Source organism: Phoca vitulina, unplaced genomic scaffold (assembly GCF_004348235.1).
Source record: "Phoca vitulina isolate PV1807 unplaced genomic scaffold, GSC_HSeal_1.0 scaffold99, whole genome shotgun sequence".
NCBI classification, from domain to species: Eukaryota; Metazoa; Chordata; class Mammalia; order Carnivora; family Phocidae; genus Phoca; species Phoca vitulina.
Genome location: NW_022589802.1, coordinates 298,729 through 324,229, shown reverse-complemented (window position 1 = coordinate 324,229; position 25,501 = coordinate 298,729). Strand labels below are relative to the sequence as shown.

General features: G+C 45.3%; 1 protein-coding gene across 1 annotated transcript; it reads left to right on the top strand.

Moving 5' to 3' along the window:
• Positions 1-691: 691 nt before the first annotated feature.
• On the top strand, positions 692-24,914 carry TKTL1 (transketolase like 1). Its single transcript, XM_032397481.1, has 13 exons — positions 692-747; positions 5,112-5,229; positions 8,817-8,914; positions 9,843-10,034; positions 10,118-10,245; positions 11,711-11,904; positions 15,435-15,599; positions 16,127-16,283; positions 18,050-18,180; positions 20,112-20,195; positions 22,368-22,464; positions 22,595-22,714; positions 24,088-24,914. Exons 2-13 carry the CDS (start codon positions 5,146-5,148, stop codon positions 24,258-24,260), a joined length of 1,623 nt encoding a protein of 540 aa, XP_032253372.1. The 5' UTR covers positions 692-747; positions 5,112-5,145; the 3' UTR covers positions 24,261-24,914.
• Positions 24,915-25,501: the final 587 nt, after the last annotated feature.

The window sequence follows — 25,501 nt, the reverse complement described above, 5'->3', positions numbered from 1 at the left end:
GCACGAGCGCTCGGGGGGGGGGCAGGCGGAGGAGCACGAGCGCTCGAGGGGGGGGCAGGCGGAGAAGCACGAGCGGGGGGGCAGGCGGAGGAGCACGAGCGCGCGGGGGGGGCAGGCGGAGGAGCACGAGCGAGCGGGGGGGGGCAGGCGGAGGAGCACGAGGCGGGGGTGCTGACGGAGAAGCACGAGGCGTGGAGGGGCACGACGGAGAAGCACGAGCGTGCGGGGGGGGGGCAGGTAGAGAAGCTCGAGCGCAAGGCGGGGTGCTGACGGAGAAGCACGAGGCGCTGAGGGGCACGACGGAGAAGCACGAGCGGGGGGGGCAGGCGGAGAAGCACGAGCGCGCGGGGGGGACAGGTAGAGAAGCTCGAGCGCAAGGCGGGGGTGCTGACGGAGAAGCACGAGGTGCGGAGGGGCACGACGGAGAAGCACGAGCGGGGGGGGCAGCCGCAGGCCACGACGGAGAAGCACGAGCGCAAGGCGGGGTGCCGACGGAGAAGCACGAGGCGCGGAGGGGCACGACGGAGAAGCACGAGCGCGCGCGGGGGGGGAGCAGGCGGAGAAGCACGAGGCGCGGAGGGGGAGCGGGTGGAGAAGCTCGAGCACAAGGCGGGGGCAGGCAGAGAAGCTCGAGCGCAAGGCAGGGTGCTGACGGAGAAGCACGAGGCGCGGAGGGGGGCAGGCAGAGAAGCTCGAGCGCAAGGCGGGGTGCTGACGGAGAAGCACGAGCGCATGGGGAAGGCGGAGGTGCACGAGGCGCGGAGGGGCAGACAGAAATACGAGCGCACGGGGGCGGGGGCAAGCGGAGGGGCACGAGCGCACGAGGGTGGGGGGAGGGTGCCGACGGAGAAGCACGAGGCGTGGAGGGGCAGGCGAAGCACTAGCCGGGGGCGGAGGCAGGTGGAGGGGCGGACGGAGAAGCTCGAGCGCAAGGTGGGGGAGGGGGCAGGCGGAGGGGCGGACGGAGAAGCTGGAGCGCAAGGTGGGGTGCCGACGGAGAAGCACGAGGCGCGGAGGGGCAGATGGAGAAATACGAGCGGGCGGGGGCAGGCGGAGGGGCGGACGGAGAAGCACGAGGTGTGGAGGGGCAGGCGGAGAACAACGAGCGCATGGGGCAGACGGGGGGGTGCAGGTGGAGAAGCACGAGCGCGCGGGGACGGGGTAGGCGGAGGGGCACGACGGAGAAGTAGACTCCTTGCTGAGCCGGGAGGCCGATGTGGGGCTCGATCTTGGGACCCTAAAATCATGAACTGAGGTGCAGATGTTTAACTGATTGAGCCACCCAGGTGTCCAGAAACTTCTTGTAGGCTAACCGATTTATTGGCGTAGAGTTCTTCATGGTGCTGTGTAGTTCTTTTTATTTCTGTATAGTTGGTAGTACTGTTCTTTCGTTTCTGAAATAAAATCAGTAATTTCATGGGGCGCCTGGGTGGATCAGTCGGTTAAGTGTCTGCCTTTGGCTCAGGTCACGATCCCAGGGCCCGGGGATCGAGCCCCCATATCGGAGCCCCATATCGGGCTCCCTGATCAACGGGGAGCCTGCTTCTCCCTCTTTTCTCTGCCTGCCACTTCCCCCTGCTTGTGCATGCACGTGCTTTCAAGCGCTCTCTTTTTCTGTCAAAAATTTTTTTAAGTTATTTTAAATTTATTTTAGTACATTTAAAAACTAAATTTTTTCGTTTTTAGTTTAGGGGAAAGATTTAATTTTGTTTATCTTTTCTAAACAAACCTTCGTTTTTCTTGATTTTTTTTTTTTTCCTATGGGTTTTCTTTGTCTCTATTTCTGTTCTACCTTTTATTATTCTACTGGTAGCTTTGGGTTTACTTTTTCCTAGTTCTTAGGTTGTAAAGTTAGGGTTTTGATTTGAGATCTTAATTTTTTAATGTAAGTATTTACAACTCTTAATTTCTGTCTTAGCACTGCTTTTGTTGTATTCCATAAAGTTTGGTGTGCTGTGTTTCTATTTCCATTTTTCTCTAAGTATTTTCTAATTTCTCTTGTTTTTTTCTTTGATGCATTGGTTAAGAGTGTGGTGCTTAATGTCCACAAATGTGTGGATTTTCCAGTTTTCTTTAATGATTTCTAATTTCTATGTTCGTGCAATAAAATATTTTGCATGGTATGTCTCCTTTAAAATCTTGTTTTTCATCCTGAGCTATAACGTTAAAAGTACAGTCGAATTGAATTTAACACCTGCATATTTTGGATTTTTTTTTACACTTCTATTTTGCTCCTTTCACTTTCAAAATTAGTAATGGCTTGTGTTTTTTCAAGGTATATCTAGCAATTTTTATTTATATTTTTAAGGTATCTAACAATTTTTAAAACCTCATCATCCACTTAGGGAATACCTGCAAGGCAAGAGGTTTAAGTCTCCATTTTTTAATTGTGAACTTTGAAAGGAGATGGTTAACATACATGAGCTGGACCTTAAAATCTCTTCTGAAAGTTGAGGCAGGGGCTCTGGGAAGTTGGTTTTGTTCCTGTCCTGTCCCCTCTTCCCTCCTGAATTAAGGAGGGACTGACTGGACTCCCATGTCAGCTGCCTTCTATGAGCAGCTGTTATTTTGGCATTCAGTAAGGACCTCCAGTTATTCCGCCATGAGAAACTTCGCTGGCCACCATTCTCTTTCTAAAAGATCATTTTATGGGCTCTTCGTGGTGTTTTTTTTTTTTTAATTCTTTTCTGGCTTTATTGAGATGTAATTGACATACAGCACTGTGTGAGTTTAAGGTATACAGCATGGTGATTTGATTTATATAGCTCATGAAATGATTATCACAGTAAGTTTAGTTAACGTACATGACCTATACATACAAAAAGGAAAATTTTTTTCCTTTTAATGCGAATGCTTAGGGTCTACTGTCTTTCAAATATACTCTATAGCAGGGTTAGCTATAGTCATGTTGTATATTACATGTCTGGTACTTAGGATCGCACATTTGCACCTTTTGACCACCTTCCACCTTGGAGGTCGTTTTGTTTTTGGATCCCACGTGTATGTAAGTGAGGTCATCCAGTATTTGTCTTTCTCTGTCAACTTATTTCGCTTAGCATAATGCTCTCAAGATCTGTTCACGTTGTCACAAATGGCAAGATTTCCCTCTTTTTTTTAAGATTTCTCTCTTTTTATGGCAGGTTAATATTGCATTGTATATATGTGCCACATCTTCATCCATCTATGTTAATGGATATTTTGGTTATTCCCATGTCTTGGCTATTATAAATAATGCTGCTATGAACATGAGGGTGCAGATACCTCTTTGACATGGTGTTTTCATTTCCTTCAGATATATTCCCAGAGATGGAATTGCTGGATCGTAGTTTTATTTTTAATTTTATGAGGATCCTCCACACTGGTTTCCATAGCAGTTGCACCAATTTACAATCCCACCAATAGTGCAGGAAGATTCCCTTTTGCCTAAAACTTGGCCATCATTTGATAACAAATGAGCAAATGATAACAAAAAGAGATAACTCTTGGGGCGCTGGGTGGCTCAGTCGTTAAGCATCTACCTTCGGCTTGGGTCATGATCCCAGGGTCCTGGGATCGAGCCCCCCGCATCAGGCTCCCTGCTCGGCGGGAAGCCTGCTTCTCCCTCCCCCACTCCCCCTGCTTGTGTTCCGTCTCTTATTTTATCTGTCAAATAAATAAAATCTTAAAAAAGAAAAGATAACTCTTGGCTTTTTGATAATAGCCATTCTGATAGATGTGAGGTGATATCTCATTGTGGTTTTGATTTCCTTTTCTCTGATGATTAGTGATAGCATCATTTCATGTGCCTGTTGGTCATTCATATGTCTTTCTTAGGAAAATGTCTATTCATGTTCTTTGCCCATTTTTTAACAGAATTCTTTTTTTCGCAGTTGGGTTTTAGGAGTTTTTATATATTTTGGATATTAATCTTTTATCAGATACATGGTTTGCAATATTTTTTCCCATTCTGTAGGTTGTTATTTCACTTTGTTGATGGTTTCCTTTGCTGTGAAGAAGTTTTTTAGTTTGGGGATGCCTGGGTGGCTCAGTCGGTTAAGCGTCTGCCTTCAGCTCAGGTCATGATCCCGGGAGCCTGGGATCGAGTCCCACGTCAGGATCTTTGCTTGGCGGGGAGTCTGCTTCTCCCTTTCCCTCTGCCTGCCCCTCCTCCTGCTTGTGCTCTCTCTCTCCGTCTTTCTCTGACAGTAAAGAAATAAAATCTTTGTTTTTTAAAGATTTTATTTATTTGACAGGAAGAGACACAGTGAGAGAGGGAACACAAGCAGGGAGAGTGGGAGAGGGAGACGCAGGCTCCCCGCCGAGCAGGGAGCCCGATGCGGGGCTCAGTCCCAGGACCCTGGGATCATGACCTGAGCCAAAGGCAGACACTTAACGACTGAGCCACCCAGGCACCCCAGAAATAAAATCTTTAAAAAAAAAAGTTTTTTAGTTTGATGTAGTCCCACTTGTTTATTTTTTATTTTGTTGCTTGTGGTTTAGTTGTCCTATCCAAAAAAAATGAGTATGAGGACCCATGTCAAGGAGGTTTTTTCCTGCGTTCTTCTAGGCGTCTTAATTTATTTCGAGTTAATTTCTGAGTGGCGTAAGGTCGGATTTCTAGTTTCATGTTTTCACATGTGAATATCCAATTTTCGCAGCACCATTTATTGAAGAGACTGTCCTTTCTCCATTGAGTATTCTTGACTCCCTTGTCAAATATTAGTTTCTCATATACATATGGGTTTATTTCTGCTTTATGGTGTTTGTGTTTAATGATATCACAGGTGATTTCAAACAAATTACACAATACTCAAGTGTTTACAGAGTCACTAGGTGAACTTGCCCCAAGTATACAGGTGCTCCGTTAACTGGGGGGGGGTGGTCTTGGAGGTCTTGCTCTCCCCAGGGAGAGAAGTTATGAGGTTACTGAGCTTTATAGCATCCTTAAAAGCCATGAACTTGGGAGGCAGGGACCCTGCATCCCTTTTCCTTGGCTGGATTCTTCCATGCCTGGGAGAAATGACTGCTGCTTCCAGTCTGAGGAGCTTATGTACTAAAAGTCTCCGCATGCACCGTGTCCCTGGTGAGTAACTTACCTGTGAGAAATGACCTGTGCTATGTCTGTCTTTAAGCCACCCTACATCCTCCAGCAGTGCTGCTGAGATCATGTCCGTGCTGTTTTTCCACATCATGAGATATAAACAGGAGGATCCGGAGAACGTAGACAATGACCGTTTCATTCTCTCCAAGGTAAGCCTGCACAGGAGCCCAGGGCCTGCTCAGATGCTTGCTTTTTTAAATGATTTTAAAACCCATTGTGTGGTAACCAGGCCTGAAATGGGTTCTGTTTATCTTTTTGGTTATTATTTCTTTGCCTCATGTCTTAGTCTGTTTAGTTTGCTATAACAAAATAACCACAGATTGGGTGGCTTATAAACAATAGAAATTTATTTCTAATAGTTCTGCAGACTGGAAGTCCAAGGTCAGGGTCACATGGTCACATTCTGGTGAGAGTTTTCTTCCTGGTTGCAGATTTTTTATTATATCCTCACATAGGAGAAGGGGAAATAGTCTTTCTAGGCCCTCTTTTATAAGGGTACTAATCTCATTTGTGAGGGTTCTGCCCTTGTGACCTAATCACCACCCAAAGCCCCCCCTACCTCTTGTATAAAATCTTTGTTTAAAAAAAAAATAGTGTTCTAGCAAGGACTACAGTGGTGGGAAGGATGACGTATGGCAACTTGCCACCCTTCCTTTCCTTTGTCGGTGCCCTGCCTTATCCCACCTAGCACTAAAGCCCCCCCTTGATAGGGTCGTGCTCCAATACTCTGCCACCTGGGTAGAGGTGGGCAGCAGTGGAGTGGATCTGACTTGCTTGAGCTCAAGGAAAATTGAGCTTAATTTGGAGAGAGAGTCTACCTATCAATAAGCTTTATTTTTCATATCTCTGTAGATCTGACCTGACACAATGGGGGTCTTTCTCATTATACTAAGTATAGTACCAGGTACTGCATGACTTTGGGGAACAGGAAAGAGGAGTGATGTTAAAAGCAAGGTCAATCTAGAAGAATGTGCAGTTTTGTTTGTTTGTTTTTTAAGATTTTATTTATATGACAGAGACACAGCGAGAGAGGAAACACAAGCAGGGGGAGTGGGAGAGGGAGAAGCAGGCTTCCCGCGGAGCAGGGAGACTGATGCGGGGCTTGATCCCAGGACTCTGGGATCGTGACCTGAGCCGAAGGCAGACGCTTAACGACTGAGCCACCCAGGCGCCCCAAGAATGTGCAGTTCTTTTGATGCTATCTGAAAGTTTGCTGTGTCCTAAGCAAAACATTTAAAATTCAACTGGTAGAGCACCATGTACAAACAAACCCCAGATCTGGGCAGTGGGAATTAGTTTAAAGAATAAAGACAGAGGGTGCCTAGGTGGCTCAGTCAGTTGACTGTCTTGACTCTTGATCTCAGCTCAGGTCTTGATCTCATGGTCGTGAGTTCAAGCCCCATGTTGGGCTCCACACTGGGCATGGAGCCTACTTTAAAAAAAAAAAAAGTCAGAATATGGGTGTGGCTGAAGTATCTGGGGTCATAATTTTGACCATGTCTTGGTGTCTGAAATGTAATCTCAAATGAGGTTTATCAAAAAATAAACCAAAATTTATGACTGTGTGTGTAAAAAGAGCAAGATGAAGCAAAAATGGTCTATTAGCAGTGAATCTAGGTGAAGAATATATGGGACTTCATTGTACTATTCTCAAAAATTTTTTATAAGCTTGACCTTCCTTCACAATAAAAATTGAACAAATGTAGCTGTAGAAACACAGTATGAGCATTCAGATCTGTGGTTTAAAAAATGGTAAGATGGCTAGACTATCCCATAACTGCTGCTATCGTATTCATGGTCATTGGCCTGAGAGCGATAAAGAGGCTTTCTGGTGTGCAGTAGCAGGCTGGGCACTGTTTAGCTGCCAGAACTTATATATTCATCAGATTTAAGAAGCAGATAAAATTGGAAGGAAGGAGAAAACACATAGGAGCATAGTCCATCATGGCATTGGTGATGAGAATGGAATGAGTGGACTTGCTACAGCGAAGGAGCCAAGGTTTTCACTACTGGTGCTTCTGGGGCGTGAACGTCCAACACAAACAACTGCATTAGGAGGCTCACCGTTAAGGCCTGGCAGTATTGGTATTGCTGACTGTGAAGTACTGTGAAGGCTTGTGAGGAGGGTCTTGTGATCCCCCAATTCTCCTCACTAGGCCTTTGTTTTTGATTTATCAGCTCTTGTTTTCTCCAGTCAAGCAGGCCAGGGAAGAAACCAGAAGGCTTTTTTGTAAACTTGTTCTTTGTGCCAGAACAAAGGTGAGAACTATCACCTGAGGGAGAAGTCTTTTCTGAGTGGACATAGCACCTAGTATGCATTTTTATTGTAGCTCTTGCCCCCCCCCTAAATTGTGAGTGTATGCCCCTACACCCAGCATAAGGGTCTTTAGGGAAGAAAAGGGAACTCCTGTGGGAGTACTTCCACAGTGCCAGGCATCATGCTGGTGTCTGCCAATCTTCTCAATCAGTTCTACAGTCTCCTGCTGCCTGAGGGGGACTCTTCGTCATACCCATAAAATGAAGAAGCCTTGAAGAAGTGGGCTCATTTACACACACACCCCTCACGCTTTAAAGCCAGGGGGAAGCAGAGTTGGTCTGGGTGCAGAGCCCAGGCTCAGTCCAAGGGCACACAAGGCAACTGGGGGCCAGACCTTATTATGGGAGTAAGGCTAGGAACCATGGGGTGGAAGAAAGAGCTTCAGTGGTATGGTTCTACCGGGCTAGAGATACAAAACAGAGGGAGTCTCGGGGGGCACAAAGCATGTGAAGAAAAGGTCGAGAAGGTTAAGAGCCCTGGGAGGAGCAGAGGGGTAGGGTGGAGCAGGACGGGAGAGGGATGAGACTATTTTGGCCCATCTTTGGTAGCAACAACACCTAATTCTTTGCTTGAATGGAGCTGACATTGGTGGGAAGGGTCAGACAAGAAACCTAGATAACCAGCATGTCAGATGGGGGCTGGAGTGGACAGGCTGGTGCAAGAACTTGGGCTCTACTTGGCAGGAGATGGAGAGACCTTGGACCGGTCTCTCTGCAGGGTGATGAGTGGACAGGTTTTAACAGGCTCCCCCTGATGGCTGTGTTGAGAATAGCTATGGGGGGGAAGTTTGGAGGTCGCTGCAGTGACAGTCGTTTGTGGCTAGTTCAAGGTGGTGGCAGTGGAAGCATTGAATAAGCTCAGTGTGTCTTTGGAAGCTTGGGACCTTTGGCACTGCCTTGTGGCACCCAGAGGGTATTTTTTCCATGGGATAAAGATAGCTTGTGCATAGACACAGGAGGAGGGGAGAGGAAGAGTAGTGGTGTAGTGATTTATTTCTGGCACTTCTAGATGACCACTTCTGAAATCTCATTTGACCTGAGTTACAAACCAGGGAAATTGTAATCATCTTCAGTGTTTTTGGTTTCTGTTTAAGAACCCACATTCTCCAAAAAGATTGAACATCTGATTTGTGCATGACTAGATAAAAGACCTTATGAAAATGGCAAGGCTCATGCTTACATTTCCTGCTTTGCTCCTGGGCTCTGTTTAGGCTGCTGTGTGGAGAGAGACTGTCCTTTTGTATGTTCCCACGGGTTCAGTTGAACTTGGATTACTATGGCTCCCCTTGTCTTGGTGATGTTGATCTGAGACTTGGGGTGCATGTAAGTGTGGTAAAGAGATAGATACCCTAAAGGGTGGGAGGGGCCATTCAAAGGAGCAGCCTGTGCATCTAGGTTCATTTGGTCCCTTCTCTTACAGAGACTTTCATTTGTTGATGTGGCAACTGGATGGCTCGGGCAAGGACTGGGGGCCGCTTGCGGGATGGCATATACTGGCAAGTACTTTGACAAAGCAAGGTAAGACACACCGAGTAACTACTTACTTGTTTCCACCCCATCCCTCGGGCACTTTGGCTTTATGTATGGTTTATTAGTTTGGGAAGACGGTAATTGTTTTGAAAGTTCAGACTACCAAGTGTTCAAGCAGTAAAGAAATTGTGTTTCTGGAAACTGTTCTAGCTTCTCTGGTTGGGTTCTGCAGTGTAGAAACTGGTTTATTTCTATTATTTTCTAAGACTGACAGCTTTTTATTTTGCATCTCCGTGAGCTTCGTTATAGAGTGAGTAGCTGGTGCATTTGCATTAGGGACCCCTATATGTTAATAATTAAAGGGTTCTTTTTCTACAGTGGCTCTTTCATTTCTCATTATTGCTCTATTAGTCCCTATCCTGTGGTTAATAAATTTTTTAAAAATTTTGCAGCATTTTTGGGGGGTATGGGGTTGTGTTTTATTGGTATTATTAACATTTTTGTGCTTTTGTTGTGGAGAAGTTTACCATTTACAACAGCACATATGCTCCTGAGGTAGAATGTTTTGATTGATATGATTATTGTAAATAAATTTGTAAGATGAGAAATAGAAGATGGCAGTGCTTAAAACGAAGCTTACTGAGAAAACCTGTATATTTAAAGTGTCATTTGGGTGTTTAAGGGGGCTACTTTCTCCCCATCCCCTCGTTTATGGATCCCAGAGAAATGGCAGAAGAACGCTAGAATGAGAAAACTAGCCAAAGGTGAAGTCCATCTTGTGAGGCCCAAGTTTTTAAAGCTGTGTTTCCTTAGCTGTCAAGTTTGGACAGAATTGACAATGGAAATAGTCTTAGGAACTTAATGATGTGAAGCAACTGTTTCAGTCTGTTCCTTTGTTTCTCTCCATGAAATATATTTGTTTGAGTGACCCAGAAGATCCCTAAGCACAGTCTTAACCTTTCTTGGCTTGCCCCAGCTACCGCGTGTTCTGCCTCATGGGAGATGGCGAGTCCTCTGAAGGCTCCGTCTGGGAGGCATTGGCTTTTGCTTCCCACTACAATCTGGACAATCTTGTGGCCATCTTCGACGTGAACCGCCTGGGCCACAGTGGTGCCTTGCCCCCTGAGCACTGCATAGATGTCTATCAGAAGCGCTGTGAAGCCTTTGGGTAACTGTGTCCTATTTTATGTCACCTTCTTTCTGTCTAATCCCCCCTTCACCTTGTAACCTGGCATTCTCCTGGGTTGACAGGTGGAATACTTACGTGGTGGATGGCCGTGATGTGGAGGCACTGTGCCAGGTGTTCTGGCAGGCAAGTCAAGTGAAGAACAAGCCCAGTGCTGTAGTTGCCAAGACCTTCAAGGGCCGGGGCATTCCAAGTAAGCAAATGTTTCCTTTCTGCTTAGGGTTCTTAAAAACATCTGTCTGCATAGCGATGTGGCAGAAGGAGGCTCAGGATGGCAAGGCAGACAAACTGGCTTTGTGCTCAGTGATTATGCCTGTAATATGTGCTGGAGGCTCTTGCTTGGCCCTCATAGATAGCAGGTCTGATTAGGGTTGGAGGGGAAGCCCAGACCCCCAGCAAGTGAGCAATGGTTTTCTTTGTGCAGGAGGGAGTGGCTAGGAGGGTAGTCCATCAGTTAGAGAATTGGCAGAGAGTGATCTGCACAGGAGTGCAGAGTGAGAAAGAGTGCTACTATGTGCACGAACAGGTATGCAGGTAAGGGCATGCATACATGCACCCTCGCCTGCGCCTGCGCTGTCTGGGGGGACACGTAGGGAGCTAGTGAAGCAGCACCTCTGGGAAAGGTACCTGTGGAACTGGGGGTCAGGGAAGGAAGGGCGTTTTGAAAGTCTTCTTGCAGATTTCAAAGCTGACACCTGAAATTATTCATTTCAAGTATAAAGAGTTGCAAAGGGTGTGATTGCTGGTGAGTTTTAATATCAGTGCTTTAGAATAAAACTGTTCTGTGACTCCTCCCTAAAATACAGTCTTTTTTTTTTTTTTTTAAGATTTTATTTATTTGACAGAGACAAAGCGAGAGAGGGAACACAAGCAGGGAGAGTGGGAGGGGGAGAAGCAGGCTTCCTGCGGAGCGGGGAGCCCGATGTGGGGCTCGATCCCAGGACCCTGGGATCATGACCTGAGCCGAAGGCAGACGCTTAACGACTGAGCCACCCAGGCACCCCCTTAAGATATACAGTCTTAACTGTGGTATCCCCAGTTCAGTAAATGACCACTTAACCAATTTGCTCCTGGGAGAATTCTGGGTATTATCTTTGCCTTCACTTCTCCCTTATGTGCCCCCTACATGCAAATCCAGTCTGTCATCAGTTGTAATGGATTCTGCTCCTACAGTAAGTGTATCTCAGACCTGTTCACTGCTCTCCATCTCCTGTGCTCAGACCCGTGTCGTCTCTCCTTAATTATAGTTTCCCCAGGCCAGTCTCCACACAGCCACTGTGGTGATCTTCCTACATTTAAGATCTGATCAGTCACCTCCCCGCTCCAAATTCCTCAGTGGTTTCCTGTCTTGCTTCTGACAAAACTCAAACTCTTTATACCCACAGGATTTTCCATGGTCCACCCTGCCTGTCTCTCCAGGCTCATCTCCCACACTCTCCACTCCATTCACCAGTATATGGGCCAGTGGCCCTACTCAAGAGCCTCTGGGACTTTTTAGGCGGTCCTGTGGGGCTGCAGTACCAACTCAGGCTCCCTGTGCCAGGTTTTTACTCCTGTGGGTCCTTGGCTGACATCTTTTCCATCAGGGTGTCTTTGAGATGACCTAACAGACACTCAATTAAATACTTATGGAACGAATATGTTTTATTTGGTCGCAGGTGTTGAAGATGTAGAAAATTGGCATGGAAAACCAATGCCAAAGGAAAGAGCTGATGCAATTATAAAACTGATTGAGAGCCAGATACAGACTAACAAGAATCTTGAACCAAAACCCCCTATTGAAGACTCGCCTCAAATCAATATCATGGATATAGAAATGAGCTCTCCACCTGCTTACAAAGTCGATGAGCAGGTAGGCAAACTGTTCTCTGCTTTTTTTTAAATACACACAGGACTCTTCATGTACTCTGATCTCCATGGATGAACCAGTTATTAGATTGCATGATATGTAACTAAAGGTTACAAGCAATAGAGGTGGTTTTAGTATCTCCTTTACTATTTTTTTTAAGATTTTACTAATTTTTTTATTTTTTTTTTTACTAATTTATTTTTGAGAGTGAGTGGGAGGGAAGGGGGCAGAGGGAGAAGCAGACTCCCTACTGAGCAGAGCAGGGAGCCCGATGCAGGGAATCTGACGCCGGACTCGATCCCAGGACCCCAGGATCATGACCTGAGCTGAAGGCAGACGCTTAACCGACTGAGCCACCCAGGCACCCCTCACCAAACTGAATTTTCTTAGCGGTCAGCTGATATTTATTAACACCTAGTACTGCACAGCTTTTGCTTGCAAAATTCAGTTTGTGGTCTGGCAGTCTCATGTGCATGAAACTGCCACTGTTTTGTGTCTACTCTAAGGGTGGGGACCTGGCTTCAAACTTATTCCCTAGATTACAGAAAGAAGTAGGTCAATTCATCAAAGACCAATTCTTCAAAAAGGAAACAAATTAGGCATGAAACCCTGAACATAAAGCCTTTTACCATGTTTATATTCTGCCTTTTTGGTATATTATAGCAGACCCAAAATAGGCTGTGTCTTCAGGACCTAAGAAAACAAGGTGGTGATGAGCCCAAGAGGAAGGAAATATTTTCTAATCCTTTTTTCTTTTCTTTATTTGGAGACATTTGTAGCGTTGCTTATGTTTTTTGTTCTGGTAATATGGGTTAAAATAAATGAATTTTGACGACTCACGAAATGAGAAAACAAAAAAAGGCGTTAATCAGGGAAAAGCACATATTAATGAAGGATACTTTTGGCAACACTTTTAACTGTTAACACACTTGGAACAAATAGTAGAACTCACAGGAATTTGTCCTACAGAAGTATGCAGATGTATCTATAAGAATGAATGTTGATTGCAGCACTGAATGCTGAGGAAATTGGAAATGACCCATCTAGAGGCTAAGAACTTGCCCAAATTATTTTAAAAAAATTTTATGTTTTATTTATTTATTCATGAGAGTCAGAGAGAGGCGGAGGGAGAAGCAGGCTCCCCGCCTAGCAGGGAGCCTGATGCAGGACTCGATCCCAGGACCCCGGGATCATTACCTGAGCCGAAGGCAGACGCTTAACCATCTGAGCCATCCAGGCACCCTATTAAAATTTTTTTAAAAGATTTATTTATTTATTAGAGCATGAGCAGAGGGAGAGGGAGAAGCAGACTCCCCACTAAGCAGGGACCACTCCTCCCATCATGACATGAGCCATAAGTGGACACACAACTGAGCCACCCAGGTGCCCTATTATTAAAATTTTTTTAAGTTGTAAAGCAGCATAGAGTGTAATTTTCCTTTGTGTAGAAAATCTTAAAAGGGGGCATCATAGAGGCACCTGGGTGCTCAACAAATACTTGTTCATAGACCATTCCCAAAAAGATGCTACATAGATTCATCATTTCTGCCTACCTCTGGACAGGGGACTGGGTGGCTGGGGGACAAGAGATCAGGGAGAAGATGGCCTCTTTGCTCCATAGCCTTTCAGACCTTGAATTTTGTACTGTCTACATGAATTGTTTATTTAAAAAAATAGGGGCACCTGGGTGGCTCAGTTGGTTAAGCATCTGACTCTTGGTTTCAGCTCAGGCCATGATCTCAGGGTTGTGAGATCAAACCCCACATCAGGCTCTGAGCTGGGCATGGAGCCTGCTTGAGATTCTCTCTCTTTACCTCTGCCCTTCCTGCCCCCCCAAAAATACGTTTTAAGTGTTTAGATAAAGACAAAGAAGCAAATTTTGTTTTTTTAGTAATGACTTTATTGAGAGAATGACTCCCTATATATACAGTCATCCGTTTGAAGTGTACAATTTTAATGGTTTAAGCATTTTTTTTTCCTTTTTAAAGATTTTATTTATTTGACAGAGAGATAGAGCCAGAGAGCACAAGCAGAGAGAATGGCAGAGGGAGAGGGAGAAGCAGGCTCCCCACTTGAGCAGGGAGCCCGATGCGGGGCTCGATCCCAGGACTCTGGGATCATGACCCGAGCCGAAGGCAGACGCTTAACCATCTGAGCCACCCAGGCGCCCCAATGGTTTAAGCATATTAACCAAATCCTGCAACTATCACCACACTCGATCTTAGAGCATTTCCATCACCCCCAGAAGAAACCCTACCCCCGGGGTGTCTGGGTGGCTCAGTAGGTTAAGCATCTGCCTTGGGCTCAGGTCATGATCCCAGGGTTCTGGGATTGAGCCCCACTTTGGGCTCCCTGTTCAGCGGGGAGCCTGCTACTCCCTCTCCCTCTGCCCCCTCCCCCTCAACTCATGCTCTCTCAAATCTTTAAAAAAAAGAAAGAAACCCCACACCCATTAGCAGTCATTCTCCATTCCGTCCAGCCCCTAGTAACTATTCATCTACTTTCTGTTTCTGTAAAGTTGCCTATTTTGGACATTTCATATAAATGGGGTCATATAATACGTGAAATTTTTGCCTGGTTTCTTTGCCTTAGCACAGTCACTGAGGTCCATCCCTGTTGTGGCATGTACAGCATTCCATTTTATGAATATGCCATACATTTTGTTTACCTATTCAATCTTTGATGGACATTTGGGTTGTTTCTACCTTTTGGCTATTGTGAATATTGCTGCTTTGAACATTTGTGTACAAGTTTCTGTTGAGATATATTTTTCTCTTGGGTATATACCTGGGAGTAGAACTGCTGGGTCATGTGATAATTCTCTGTTTAACATTTTGAGGAAATGCCAAACCTTGATTTCTAATAGAAAAACTCAATATTGTGAAGATGTCAATTCTCCCCTAAATTCATAAATTCAGTCCAATCTCAAATAATATCCTAATGGCATTTTTTATTACTGGTATCATGATTCTAAAGTTTTACATTTTATTTTTTTGCAGTTAGCCTTATCAGTTTTATAGTTTTAAAAAGTCACAAGCATTTGCATTTTGTGACATTTAAATATTTTGATAAACTATATGAATGGGGCAGAAGAAGAAATTTATTTTTGAGAATCAATAGCCAGTGAGTCAAGTATGGATTTAAGATTGGCTAGCAACCCATTTTTAAGATCCTAAAGGAGATTATTGGTGAATCATGAATTTCTTAAGATAGAAGACAATTTGTAATCCACAAAATTTCACCTTCCTTCTAAATCTGCTCTAAAAAACTCCACTGTTGGGCGCCTGGGTGGCTCAGTTGGTTGGGCGACTGCCTTCGGCTCAGGTCATGATCCTGGAGTCCCGGGATCGAGTCCCACATCGGGCTCCCTGCTCGGCAGGGAGTCTGCTTCTCCCTCTGACTCTCCCCCCTCTCATGTGCTCTCTCTCTCTCATTCTCTCTCTCAAATAAATAAATAAAATCTTTAAAAAAATAAATAAATAAAAAATAAAAATAAATAAAAAATAAAAAACTCCACTGTTTGACTTTTCCAGATAGCTACTCGGAAAGCATGTGGTTTGGCTCTGGCTAAGCTGGGCCATGCAAACGATAGAGTCATTGTGCTGGATGGTGACACCAAGAACTCCACCTTCTCAGACATATTCAAGAGAGAGCACCCTGAGCGGTTCGTCGAATGTTTTATTGCTGAGCAAAACATGGTGCGTGTGCTGTGGGCATCCCTCTTGGGCCTTCACACTGACTTAACAGTTGCCTACTGGGCACAGGAGGCCAGCCCCAAATTACAGTTTTCTTTCCATTTATAAAAGCAAAGGAACCAGAGAAAAAAATAAAAATGTCTCTGAGGAAACAAGTAAAGAGTAGCCAGGCAGTTTGTGGGGTGGCTTCTGGGACTGCTAGGAGGGGCATAGTAGACTGCCCAGAACCATCTCCAGGTACACTAAGGGCAGCAGGCCAAGAGTCACAGCCATGACCCCAGGGCTCCAGACCTGAAGTATCCCAAGCTTGCCAGCAGCTTTAGGTGTTCTTTAGGTGTTAGGAAGATCTGTCAGCACGGAGACAGCATTCCCTCCTCCTACCAGTTGACTGGAGCCAAGCAGGGATCCCCCTTTAGATGGGTGTCCACAGCCAGCTGGCTATGTCCCTGCCTCTGCCAGCCTGCACATTCATTCATGGTGCTTCTCTGGCAACCGTTCCAAGGGTGTTCTGATTCATCTTTGTGTTGCAGGTGAGCGTGGCACTGGGATGCGCCACCCGTGGTCGGACCATTGCTTTTGCTAGCACCTTCGCTGCCTTCTTGACCCGAGCATTTGATCAAATCCGGATGGGAGCCATCTCTCAAATCAACATCAACCTTATTGGGTCCCACTGTGGGGTATCCGTTGGTATGAGTTCTCAGTGCTTCATATTGATAGCCTTCTTCCCTTACAGAGAAAGATTAGCATGTGAGCGATTGACCCACCAATGTACTTGGGGGTTCCATAATGTTTGATTATTTATAACCTTTCTTTTTTTCATGCCATGTTGTGTTTTAAAAGTTCCGGACACTGGGTTACTTTTGAGAGGATTTCTTGGTGTTACTGTAAAGTGCCCACTCTTTCAGTCATTGAGAAACAATGATCTGTCCTGAGTGCGCATTATGTATCAAGCTGCATACTGGGTATGAATCGGGCCACCCCAGCATCACAGACTTCTTTCTGCTCTTAGTGTGGTGCCCTTTGTCTAAGTGGGGACAAGCAGCATGGGTCCAGGGAAGTGAGCACAGATTGCTGGGGCTCTCTGTCTAGGCTGAGCTTCCTGGTCAGATGGAACCGGAAGTCTTGAAGAGTGGGATGCAGAGGAGTGAGGCTGAGGCAAATATAGCTCTAGGGCATTAACCTGGCAGGACAGGCTAGACAGAAACAACGGGAAACAGGGAAGTCAGAAAAAGGATTGAGATACGGTGTGCAGTAGAAGTAGATAGAAAGTAAGGATGAATCTGTAAGAGTCTGAAGAAAGAGGTCAACATTTCTGACTGGTGGAGGAGTCCAAAATTGCACAAAAAGTTAAAAAAAGTCTCCAGTAATTTCTTGCTTGAGAGACATCAGAGAGTTGTGTTCATGAATGACAGAAATGACAAGATGTGCCTTTGGTGGAGTAGGTCCTCTAGGTAGATGTGACAGCTTGTGTACACTGCTAGAATGCTGGAGGGGAGGGGGCCTGGGAAGTGGACTTTGGGAGTCCTCTCTGGGACTTACTGGGAGAAGTCTTTGAATGGGCCAGATGGTAGGTGCAGAGTGGGAAGAGAGAAAGGCCAACAGCATTTCAGGACTGAGCCAGGCAGACAGCCTGGCCCAGAGTCCAGGGTCTTTGCCCGGGGTCAGGTGTAGTGTAAGTGTTAAAATCAGTCAGCTAAGTGACGAAGTGGCTCTAGGTCCAACCAGAGGAGCTAGGGTCCTAAGGTTAGATAGTTTTCCCAGGCAAGGCACTGTGCACAGTGACCATCCCTTTCCTAGCTGGAAGAGCTAGGCTGCTGTGGTGTACATTGGGCTCTTTGCTCAGCATTTCTCGCCAGAAGCTCTCTTCCCAAGCATACCCTAAGACCCCCTTTACTTAAAACAGCACCCCCAAGAATACCCCAAAGGTATGCTCAGGTACTTTGAAGGTCTCAAGAAATGAGTAAGACCACTTCAATTTGAAACCCCAGTCTCTTGACGGAGAATTATAGAAGAGGAGAGGAGAAGGAAGGACAGACTCTGAAGGGATCCTCCTAAGGAGAAGACGACAGGGGCACAGAGACTTGATGGGGCCAACTTGGCTACCAGAGCTCAGGGAAAAGAGCATCGAGTCACCATGGATAGCAGTGCCAATGACTGAATGCCAGACATTGGCGAGGGTCAGGGCCAGATGAGACCACTGGTATTTTGATCTGGAAGGTCAATTAGGATCCTAACCCACAGCGTCACTGTGATGTCTCAAGGGAAATATGTGACAGTTCATTATAATTATAAGGCATCATGTTGACAAAAGAATTGAACGGTTTTGTAGTGTTCTGCTACAGGTGTGGGGTCCCCCCCCGCCATGGCAATAAGCTGTTCCTTATCCAGCAGAGGGCAGGTTCCCAGTTGACCCTTGATGATGTTTTTGTTGGGCTGTGGCTTTGCTTTCTCAGGTGAAGATGGTCCCTCCCAGATGGCCCTGGAAGATCTGGCCATGTTCCGATCCATTCCCAACTGCACTATTTTCTATCCAAGTGATGCCATCTCAACGGAGCATGCTGTTTTCCTGGCAGCCAATACCAAGGTATTTTTAAGGGGACATTGGTTCGGACAGAAAATGGTTCTGGGCTCTGCTACTAGTTTGATACTGATGGTTGGGTTTTCTCAGTTTTTTTCTCAGTGTAAAGATAATAGATATTCATTGTGGAAGATAATGTTGTAGGATTCCTTTAAAAAAGAATAATTGCCCAAAAAAGGTGATTACACACATAAAACGTGAACACAATCATGTTGTACAAGTGCAAAAGGATGCCAAACAACATCTGATGGCCCATACGGGGCAGGGCTCAGCATGAGAGAAGAGTGTGCCCTGGAGGCTCCGAGAAGGGGGCTGTCAGCAATGCCACAGGAGTGGGCTCCAGCAGGCTCGAATGCTGGTCTTAGATACACCCTATGCCGTCACCACCTCGTGAGATCCAGAAAGCTGAAGAGTGGCCAGTGTCTCCACTGCAAACAAACCTCAGAGTCCTCAGTCCTAGTCTGCCCTCCAAACATCTTAGAAGGACAAGAGTATGAATTCTGTCCCACTTGTTCCTCATGTTTCACACAAGGGCAGCAGATGGACAGCCTAATTCCTGTCTAGAACCCAACTGCAGGGGAGACTAGAGGACAGAGTCTGTACCTTTTCATCTGCTCCAGCTAATGGTCACCAGACTCCCCTCAGCACCCATCTTTGCACTCACCCATGGTCCTGCATAGACAGCCCTGGGCATGGTTGGGATAGGTTATGCAAGTTCCTAAGTATTTTTGACACATTAGAGACCTATGATTCTTTGACCTTTTTTTTTTAAACCACTGTATGTATTTGTCTATACTTTTTTACTTACTGTATCCCGGAAATTGCTTTATGTCTGTGCATATATAGAGTGATCTCCTCTGTGCTGCAAGATCCCATTTCTTGAAAGTTCAAAAAAGGCAAAGCTGTGGTGATAGAAATTAGAGGTTGCTTTTCAGGTGGGGAGAGTGGAGAGAGACCTGAGGAAACTTTCTGGCAGGTGCAAATGTTATTCATACTCAGGTGATAGTTACATGGTACGTGCCTTTGTTAGAATTTGTGGAGTACTCCACTTAAGTAAATTTTATCTCAATAAAAGCACTGAATAGAATTGGTTTATAACATGTGAAGAAATGAACAGAGTAAGTGTTTCTAAATTAATATATCAGTTTATAATGTGTAGTTTAAATATGTGTATAAATTACCAAATACTTTAGACACTTGAGTATGTATGCTCTGTTTAAGTTGATAAAAATGTATTTACTTACATTTTCTCATTGGTAAAATAGCAAGTCTTTTTATATTCCAGCGTGTAAGGTATTTCTAAGAACTAAGTATTACAAGTTATGGCAAAAATTAGTTGCTTACTTAACATTGTGTTCTGGGCTTTGTATTAAACATGAGTCAGTGCTGTGGCCTGAATTTGTGTTCTGTGGAGACAGAACGAGTCTATGTATTTAAGAAAGCTTTCCTACCATTGAATGTGACAGCATAGAAAGTTTGTCACTGAGGGCATCTGCCCAGGTCCTACATAGGCTTTTGCCTGGTTTGGTAGTAATCTGATCAGGTGACACTGACCTGTTTGCCAGTGGTTGTAGGTGCTTATTCTTTGTTCCAAAATGTGCACTTTGTTTTTAGTAAAAAGAACTGTTTAGTCTTCCTCCCCCCTCCCTCTTTTAAAACAGGTTTATTAGGGGCGCCTGGGTGGCTCAGTCGTTGAGCGTCTGCCTGTCTGCCTCCGGCTCAGGTCATGATCCCAGGGTCCTGGGATCAGACTCTCTGCTCCGCGGGAAGCCTGCTTCTCCCTCTCCCACTCCCCCTGCTTGTGTTCCCTCTCTCGCGGTGTCTCTGTCAAAATAAATAAAATCTTGTTTGAAAAAAGTTTTTTTAAAAGAACAGGTTTATTAGTTGGAAATTTAGTTTGATTTTTTTAAAATTGTGGCTCTGGTTTTATGCCCTAGGGGATGTGCTATATTCGGACCAGCAGACCGGAAACTGCAGTGATTTACACCCCACAAGAAAGCTTTGTGATCGGACAGGCCAAGGTAAGGCCTTAAAAGTTCTCCAGTGTCTTCTAGTATCCTTTCACGTGGAGAGAAGTGGTCTAAAGTTAGCACTAGGTATCCCCACAGCCGAGGTTTGATCCTTTCTTTGCTCTAGTTTAAAAAAAATCAATTGTGAGCTTTGCCTGCTTTTCCTCAGAAAGGAACATTCTACCACTGCCAGTCTGAGGTAAACTTTTCTCTTTTCCAAATGGAGTTTCTCTTTGTTGAACTTGTAAGGATAAAGTGGTAACAACTTAAATGTACTTGAGTTTTTTGGTGTAAATTACCACAGCCTCAAGCCAAACAAATAATAGAACCCATTTCAAATTAATAACAAATCTGTTAGATTGGGGTTTTGCAGATCCAAGCCAAGAATAAAAGAGAACATGAATGCATTGCCCATGGGCCTGATAAAGGCTAGCATCACTGGGGACTTCCGATCTTCTGTGTTCTCACAAGAGCCCTAGAAGCACAGATTGTTAGCAGCCCTGTGTTGTAGATGAGAGAAGGTAAGCAGCTTACTCAGGGTTCACAGTTAGTGAGCAGCAAGACCAAAACTCAGACCCAGGCATTGACCTGGCCTCTGTCGGGGCCATGTGTGCAGAAAACCAGCAGAGTCTGGAGAAAATAAGTGGCTCTGCTCCATCACCTGGAGAGCAGGGCTTATAGGTGTTTGGGCATGTTTCCTTCCTGCCTTTTTTAAGGCGATATATCATAAAGGAGATCATGCTGCATCAGATAGTTTTATATTTTGCTTTTATCTTTTAAGCTTTTTTAGAATATCATTAATACTCAAACGTGTGAAAGAGCAATAGCCAGTCATAAAGGAGCAACATGTGACCTCTGACTTGATGGCTAATAGCTAGGCTGCTGCAGAATTCGTTTTTAGTGCTCAGAATGACTGAGCAGTGATTGGCTTTAGTGCCACAAAAAAGCGGGTTATCCAGAACATTCCATGACCTCTACTAGGTAGCTGGACAGTACTGAATGAGAAAGCGGCAGTACTCACCTTCAGTGTTGACTACAGGTTTTGTTGTTCCCCGCCCATACTCTCACATTGAAACTCAAGGATGTTTGCCTCTGAGGGTGGAGGGGGCAGGTCTCGGTAACATCATGTGATTTGCAGAGCTTTTTCATATCCTGTCTTTTTCCCCCCCCCCCTAATATTTGCCCCGTCCTGACAAAATGAAGTAAATTTCCTGATGGTAACGGATGTGAGTTAAAATGTGTGTGATAATGTGCATGCCATAGATAATTCAATAGCTAGGTTTTGCAAAGAGGACATAGATAGGGTGTGGGAGAGAGTGTGTGTGTGTTTATATGTATGCATATGAAAAAGCTAGGACATTCTCAATAGAATGGGGTGGCTTAGAAGCCCTGAATATTTGTACTGTCAGCAGTGGTTCTTAAGCTACAAGGAAACCTATACAAAGGGATGAAATGAAGAATAATTTCAGATGCCTTTGGTTGGGTGGCTTTGGAGAAAATAAAACTCTACCAAAAAAGGCTAAGCCCCTGTCTTTGCTTGCAGAATAGCAAGTGGTTAAGAGTGTGGACTTTGATGTCAGACAGGCCTGCCTGCTAGCCTCAGTGTTAAGCTGGGCGAGTTCCTCCCACTCTGAGATTCACTTTGCCCAGCCACAGAATGAGCCTCCAATGCATGGGCCTTACAGGGCCCTTGGGCATGCAAGGTGCTGGGCAGAGAGCATGTTGCAAATGCCCCAAAATGATCCCCGTTAACTTGTTCCTTATCAGAGTCCAATCTGTGTGCATGCCCCAACAAGATGTCCAAGTAGTCCAGGGATGGTAACCTCTCTAGACCTCTGTGAGTGAGTCTGGTCTGCAACATATGGTCCATACAACTTGCTTCTGGTCTTCTGCCTTTCAGATCCCAGTTTGAAATCCACCTTCTTTGCTAAAGGGTATTCGATAAGAACTTAGTAATTAGGCACCGTAAATCATGAAGCATGGTAGATGAATTTCTAAAAATGAACATTAAGTAGGGTTTATCAAAAAGGGTGTCCTTGTTAGTGTACTGATTCAGCTTTTTTATATAGTGAATTAAGAAGTGAAATTGGTAGGTTTGGGGAAGAGCAGCATAGCAGTGTTCTCTTTGAGATGCGTTCTGTGCATAGTAACTACAGCTTTTTTGTTCTATGGGCACAATACCAGGTCGTCCGCCACAGTGTCAATGACAAAGTCACAGTTATTGGAGCTGGAGTTACTCTGCATGAAGCCTTAGCAGCTGCCGAAGATCTTTCCAAGCAAGGTCAGTTGGTTGTTGCTGGACATTGAAGTTTAAGCTGGGGAGAGGTAGGACTTGGGCTGCCTCATGTGTCCCAATTGGTCTTTATTCTAAGTCTGTTTCACATACAAAGCTGGATATTGATCTTTTCCAGATATTTCCATCCGTGTCATTGACCTGTTCACCATTAAACCCCTGGATGTTACCACCATTATCTCTAATGCCAAAGCCACAGGTGGCCGTATTATCACAGTGGAGGATCACTACCCAGAAGGTATGTGCAAGGCTTGAAGATCATTTTGAAAGTCTGCTTTGGTGGGATGTGTTTTTGATTTCCATGATTGGAAGCATGACATGCCCCTGGGTATCATCCAGCCAGACACTCATCTAACAACCGTTATTACTGCTCTTTGCAAGTGTATTGTTGTGTAGGGGTCTCTTAATCCACCTACACTTGTTCCTTAGGGTGAGGCCATGCCCATACTCATTTGTATGACCTCAGCACAGTGCAGCGCCTGGTGCCCAGGTGGCTCAGTGGCAGCACAAAGGAGTGTCTAACTCAGCATTGTGGGTAGGGAGGGGTCTTAAAAAGCTTCACAGTTGTGCTTGAGTTTTGAATGATTAATAATTTGCTCCCCTCCCAAAAGGGGAATAGTGCCTTGTAAGCAGAGAACACAGCAAATGCAGAAAAACTGTGTGACTAGGGAGGAGGGGGCTGGGAAGGTTAGGTGGGACATATGAGGGAGTGGGGAGTTTCATATGTGCATGTGTCAGGGGCCCAAGAACACATCCGTGAGCCATAGTGATTTTCTAGGAGCACTCTCAGTGCTTTCACAGCTGAGGTTTATTGTAGGGAAAGGACACACACCAGGACCCACGAGAACAGAAGACACAGGTGGAGAACCGCACACCTTCAGTTCCTTCCCTCCCTTCCATGAGGGGCCTGCTGAGTGCTCTCCCTTCTCCAGTAGTGACAAATTGCATCACTGGAGACTCAAGACTCAGCACCTGGGTTTTATTGGGCACTGGTCACACCCCCTCTGCCAGACACACACCAAACTTCCTGACTCCCAGAGGAAAACACATGCTCACAGGGCCTCGCACCAGCCCATTGTCCAGGTGTCAGCCGAGGGCCTGCCTAGTCGTTCTTTTCTGTATAGTTTATTGGATGGTTTAATCATTTTGGGGTTGCTGAGAGCCTTAAGAACCTGAGCTTGTAGACCCCCTGCGTCTGTGGAGCCCCAGTTGAGAGAGCTCCTGCTGTAGTGGGGCTGGGAGCAATTTGGAGACTCACAGGTTTTGTGGGGTTTTTTAAAAGACTTTATTTATTTGAGAGCGGGGAGGGGAGAGGGAAAAGTGGACTCCCCACTGAACAGAGACCTCGGTCCCAGGACCCTAAGATCATGACCTGAGCCAAAAGGCAGACATTTCACCAACTGAGCCACCCAGGCAACCCTGGAGACCCACAGTTTTGAATGAGGACTCTTCTGGCTAGTCAGAGGACAGAGGATGACTGTCCCATGAATCAGTGCCTAGTGAAAAATATTTTTACCAAGGAACCAGCAAATTCAAAGGCCTCTATATTTGGGGGCTTTAAGGCTGACTAGCCACTACCAGAATAGAGCCTCCTGTCCCTTGTTTCCCCAGGTGGCATCGGGGAGGCTGTCTCTGCAGCTGTCTCCATGGATCCTGACATCTTGGTCCATCAGCTGGCAGTGCCCGGAGTGCCTCAGAGTGGGAAGCCGAGTGAGCTGCTGGATATGTATGGAGTCAGTGCCAGACACATCATAGTGGCCGTGAAATGTATTTTAATGAACTAAAATACATTAGTTGGCATTAGACTGGGAAGACTGGCTTCTCTACCTTACATTTATGCTTGTTGCCAGACTTATCATTTAAATCTATACAGTTATATTTTCTTAAAAATTTAAGCAAGTTAACTACTTTCCTGTTATACCATAAGTACATATACAAGTGTAACTCTCGTCTTTGACTCATTAATAAGATTACAAATAAGAGAATAGCTGACAAAACTTCTGATAAGACAACGGGTAACTGGGTTAGGGATCAACGTAGGATAAGTTTCTTAAATGTGTATTGTAAGTAAAGAAAGTGTAAATTGCACTGTCAACTGCAATCGCTCACATGTTGTGGCCCTGTAGCACCCTGCCACACACAGCTGTCCTCATCTGACAGTTTGCGTGCTGCCATCCTACCTGCAGCTTCCTGGGGACAGTGTGACTGTAGGTGCCCTGGAACGTCCTCTGGCGTTTGTTTGCCTTCATCTCCCCTGGACAGGGCGGAGGCTGTGGAGCAGCAGCGGAAGCTCTCCGGGTGTCCTGTGCTGTGACAAGAGGACACAAACTAGTTCTAGTCTCCACACTGCACTCCTTTGTGAGTGCACTCAAATGTCTCATTTGCCCAGGGACCAAACTGTTAGCTCAATCATATTCATCTGCTAAAGGTACTAGTTAATGTTAATAAAGCATTTAAAAAAACCCAGCTGCTTTACTCTATTTGTGCTTTGTATGTGTGATTTGGTTTCTCCTTAATAAAATTCTAATTAAGGAAGGAGTTTCTATCTAAACCAGGAAAGAGAGTTACGTTCCCCTACAGTAGAAGCCCGGGGAAAAGGTATTAGGCGGGAGGTGTACCACTAGAGGATAGTGTATGGCTTGAGCTGACAAGAGGAATGTCTGATATGTCATGGTCCTAATTTTTACTGCCCTCATTTACTGGTCAACAGGGGTCTTTGTTCAAGAATAGTAGAGACCCAGACCCAGAACTACCCTGGCACTTGGGAGTCCTCGTGGGGGCCTACTCACTCTGCTCCTGTGCTTTTAAATCACTGAACTGGTTTCCTGGCCTGTAAAATTAGCATGATGATTGCTGTGCTTGTTTCACAAGATTTCAAAAACATTTATTTTTGTGTAAGACAATTGATAGAAGATAAAACATACCAATATACAAAAATATTAAAAATATCAAATGGATTTTAAAAAAAAGTAACAGTTGATATAGGGTCACTGTAGAAAATTTAGAAAATACAAATAAATTTTGA

Excerpts from the sequence above, each read along its gene's own strand:
- TKTL1 (XM_032397481.1), top strand. The coding sequence starts at position 5,146 with ATGTCCGTGCTGTTTTTCCACATCATGAGATATAAACAGGAGGATCCG. Across the intron at positions 10,246-11,710 it reads CAAGGGCCGGGGCATTCCAA|GTGTTGAAGATGTAGAAAAT; the intron begins GTAAGCAAATGT and ends ATTTGGTCGCAG. Across the intron at positions 20,196-22,367 it reads TTGTGATCGGACAGGCCAAG|GTCGTCCGCCACAGTGTCAA; the intron begins GTAAGGCCTTAA and ends GCACAATACCAG.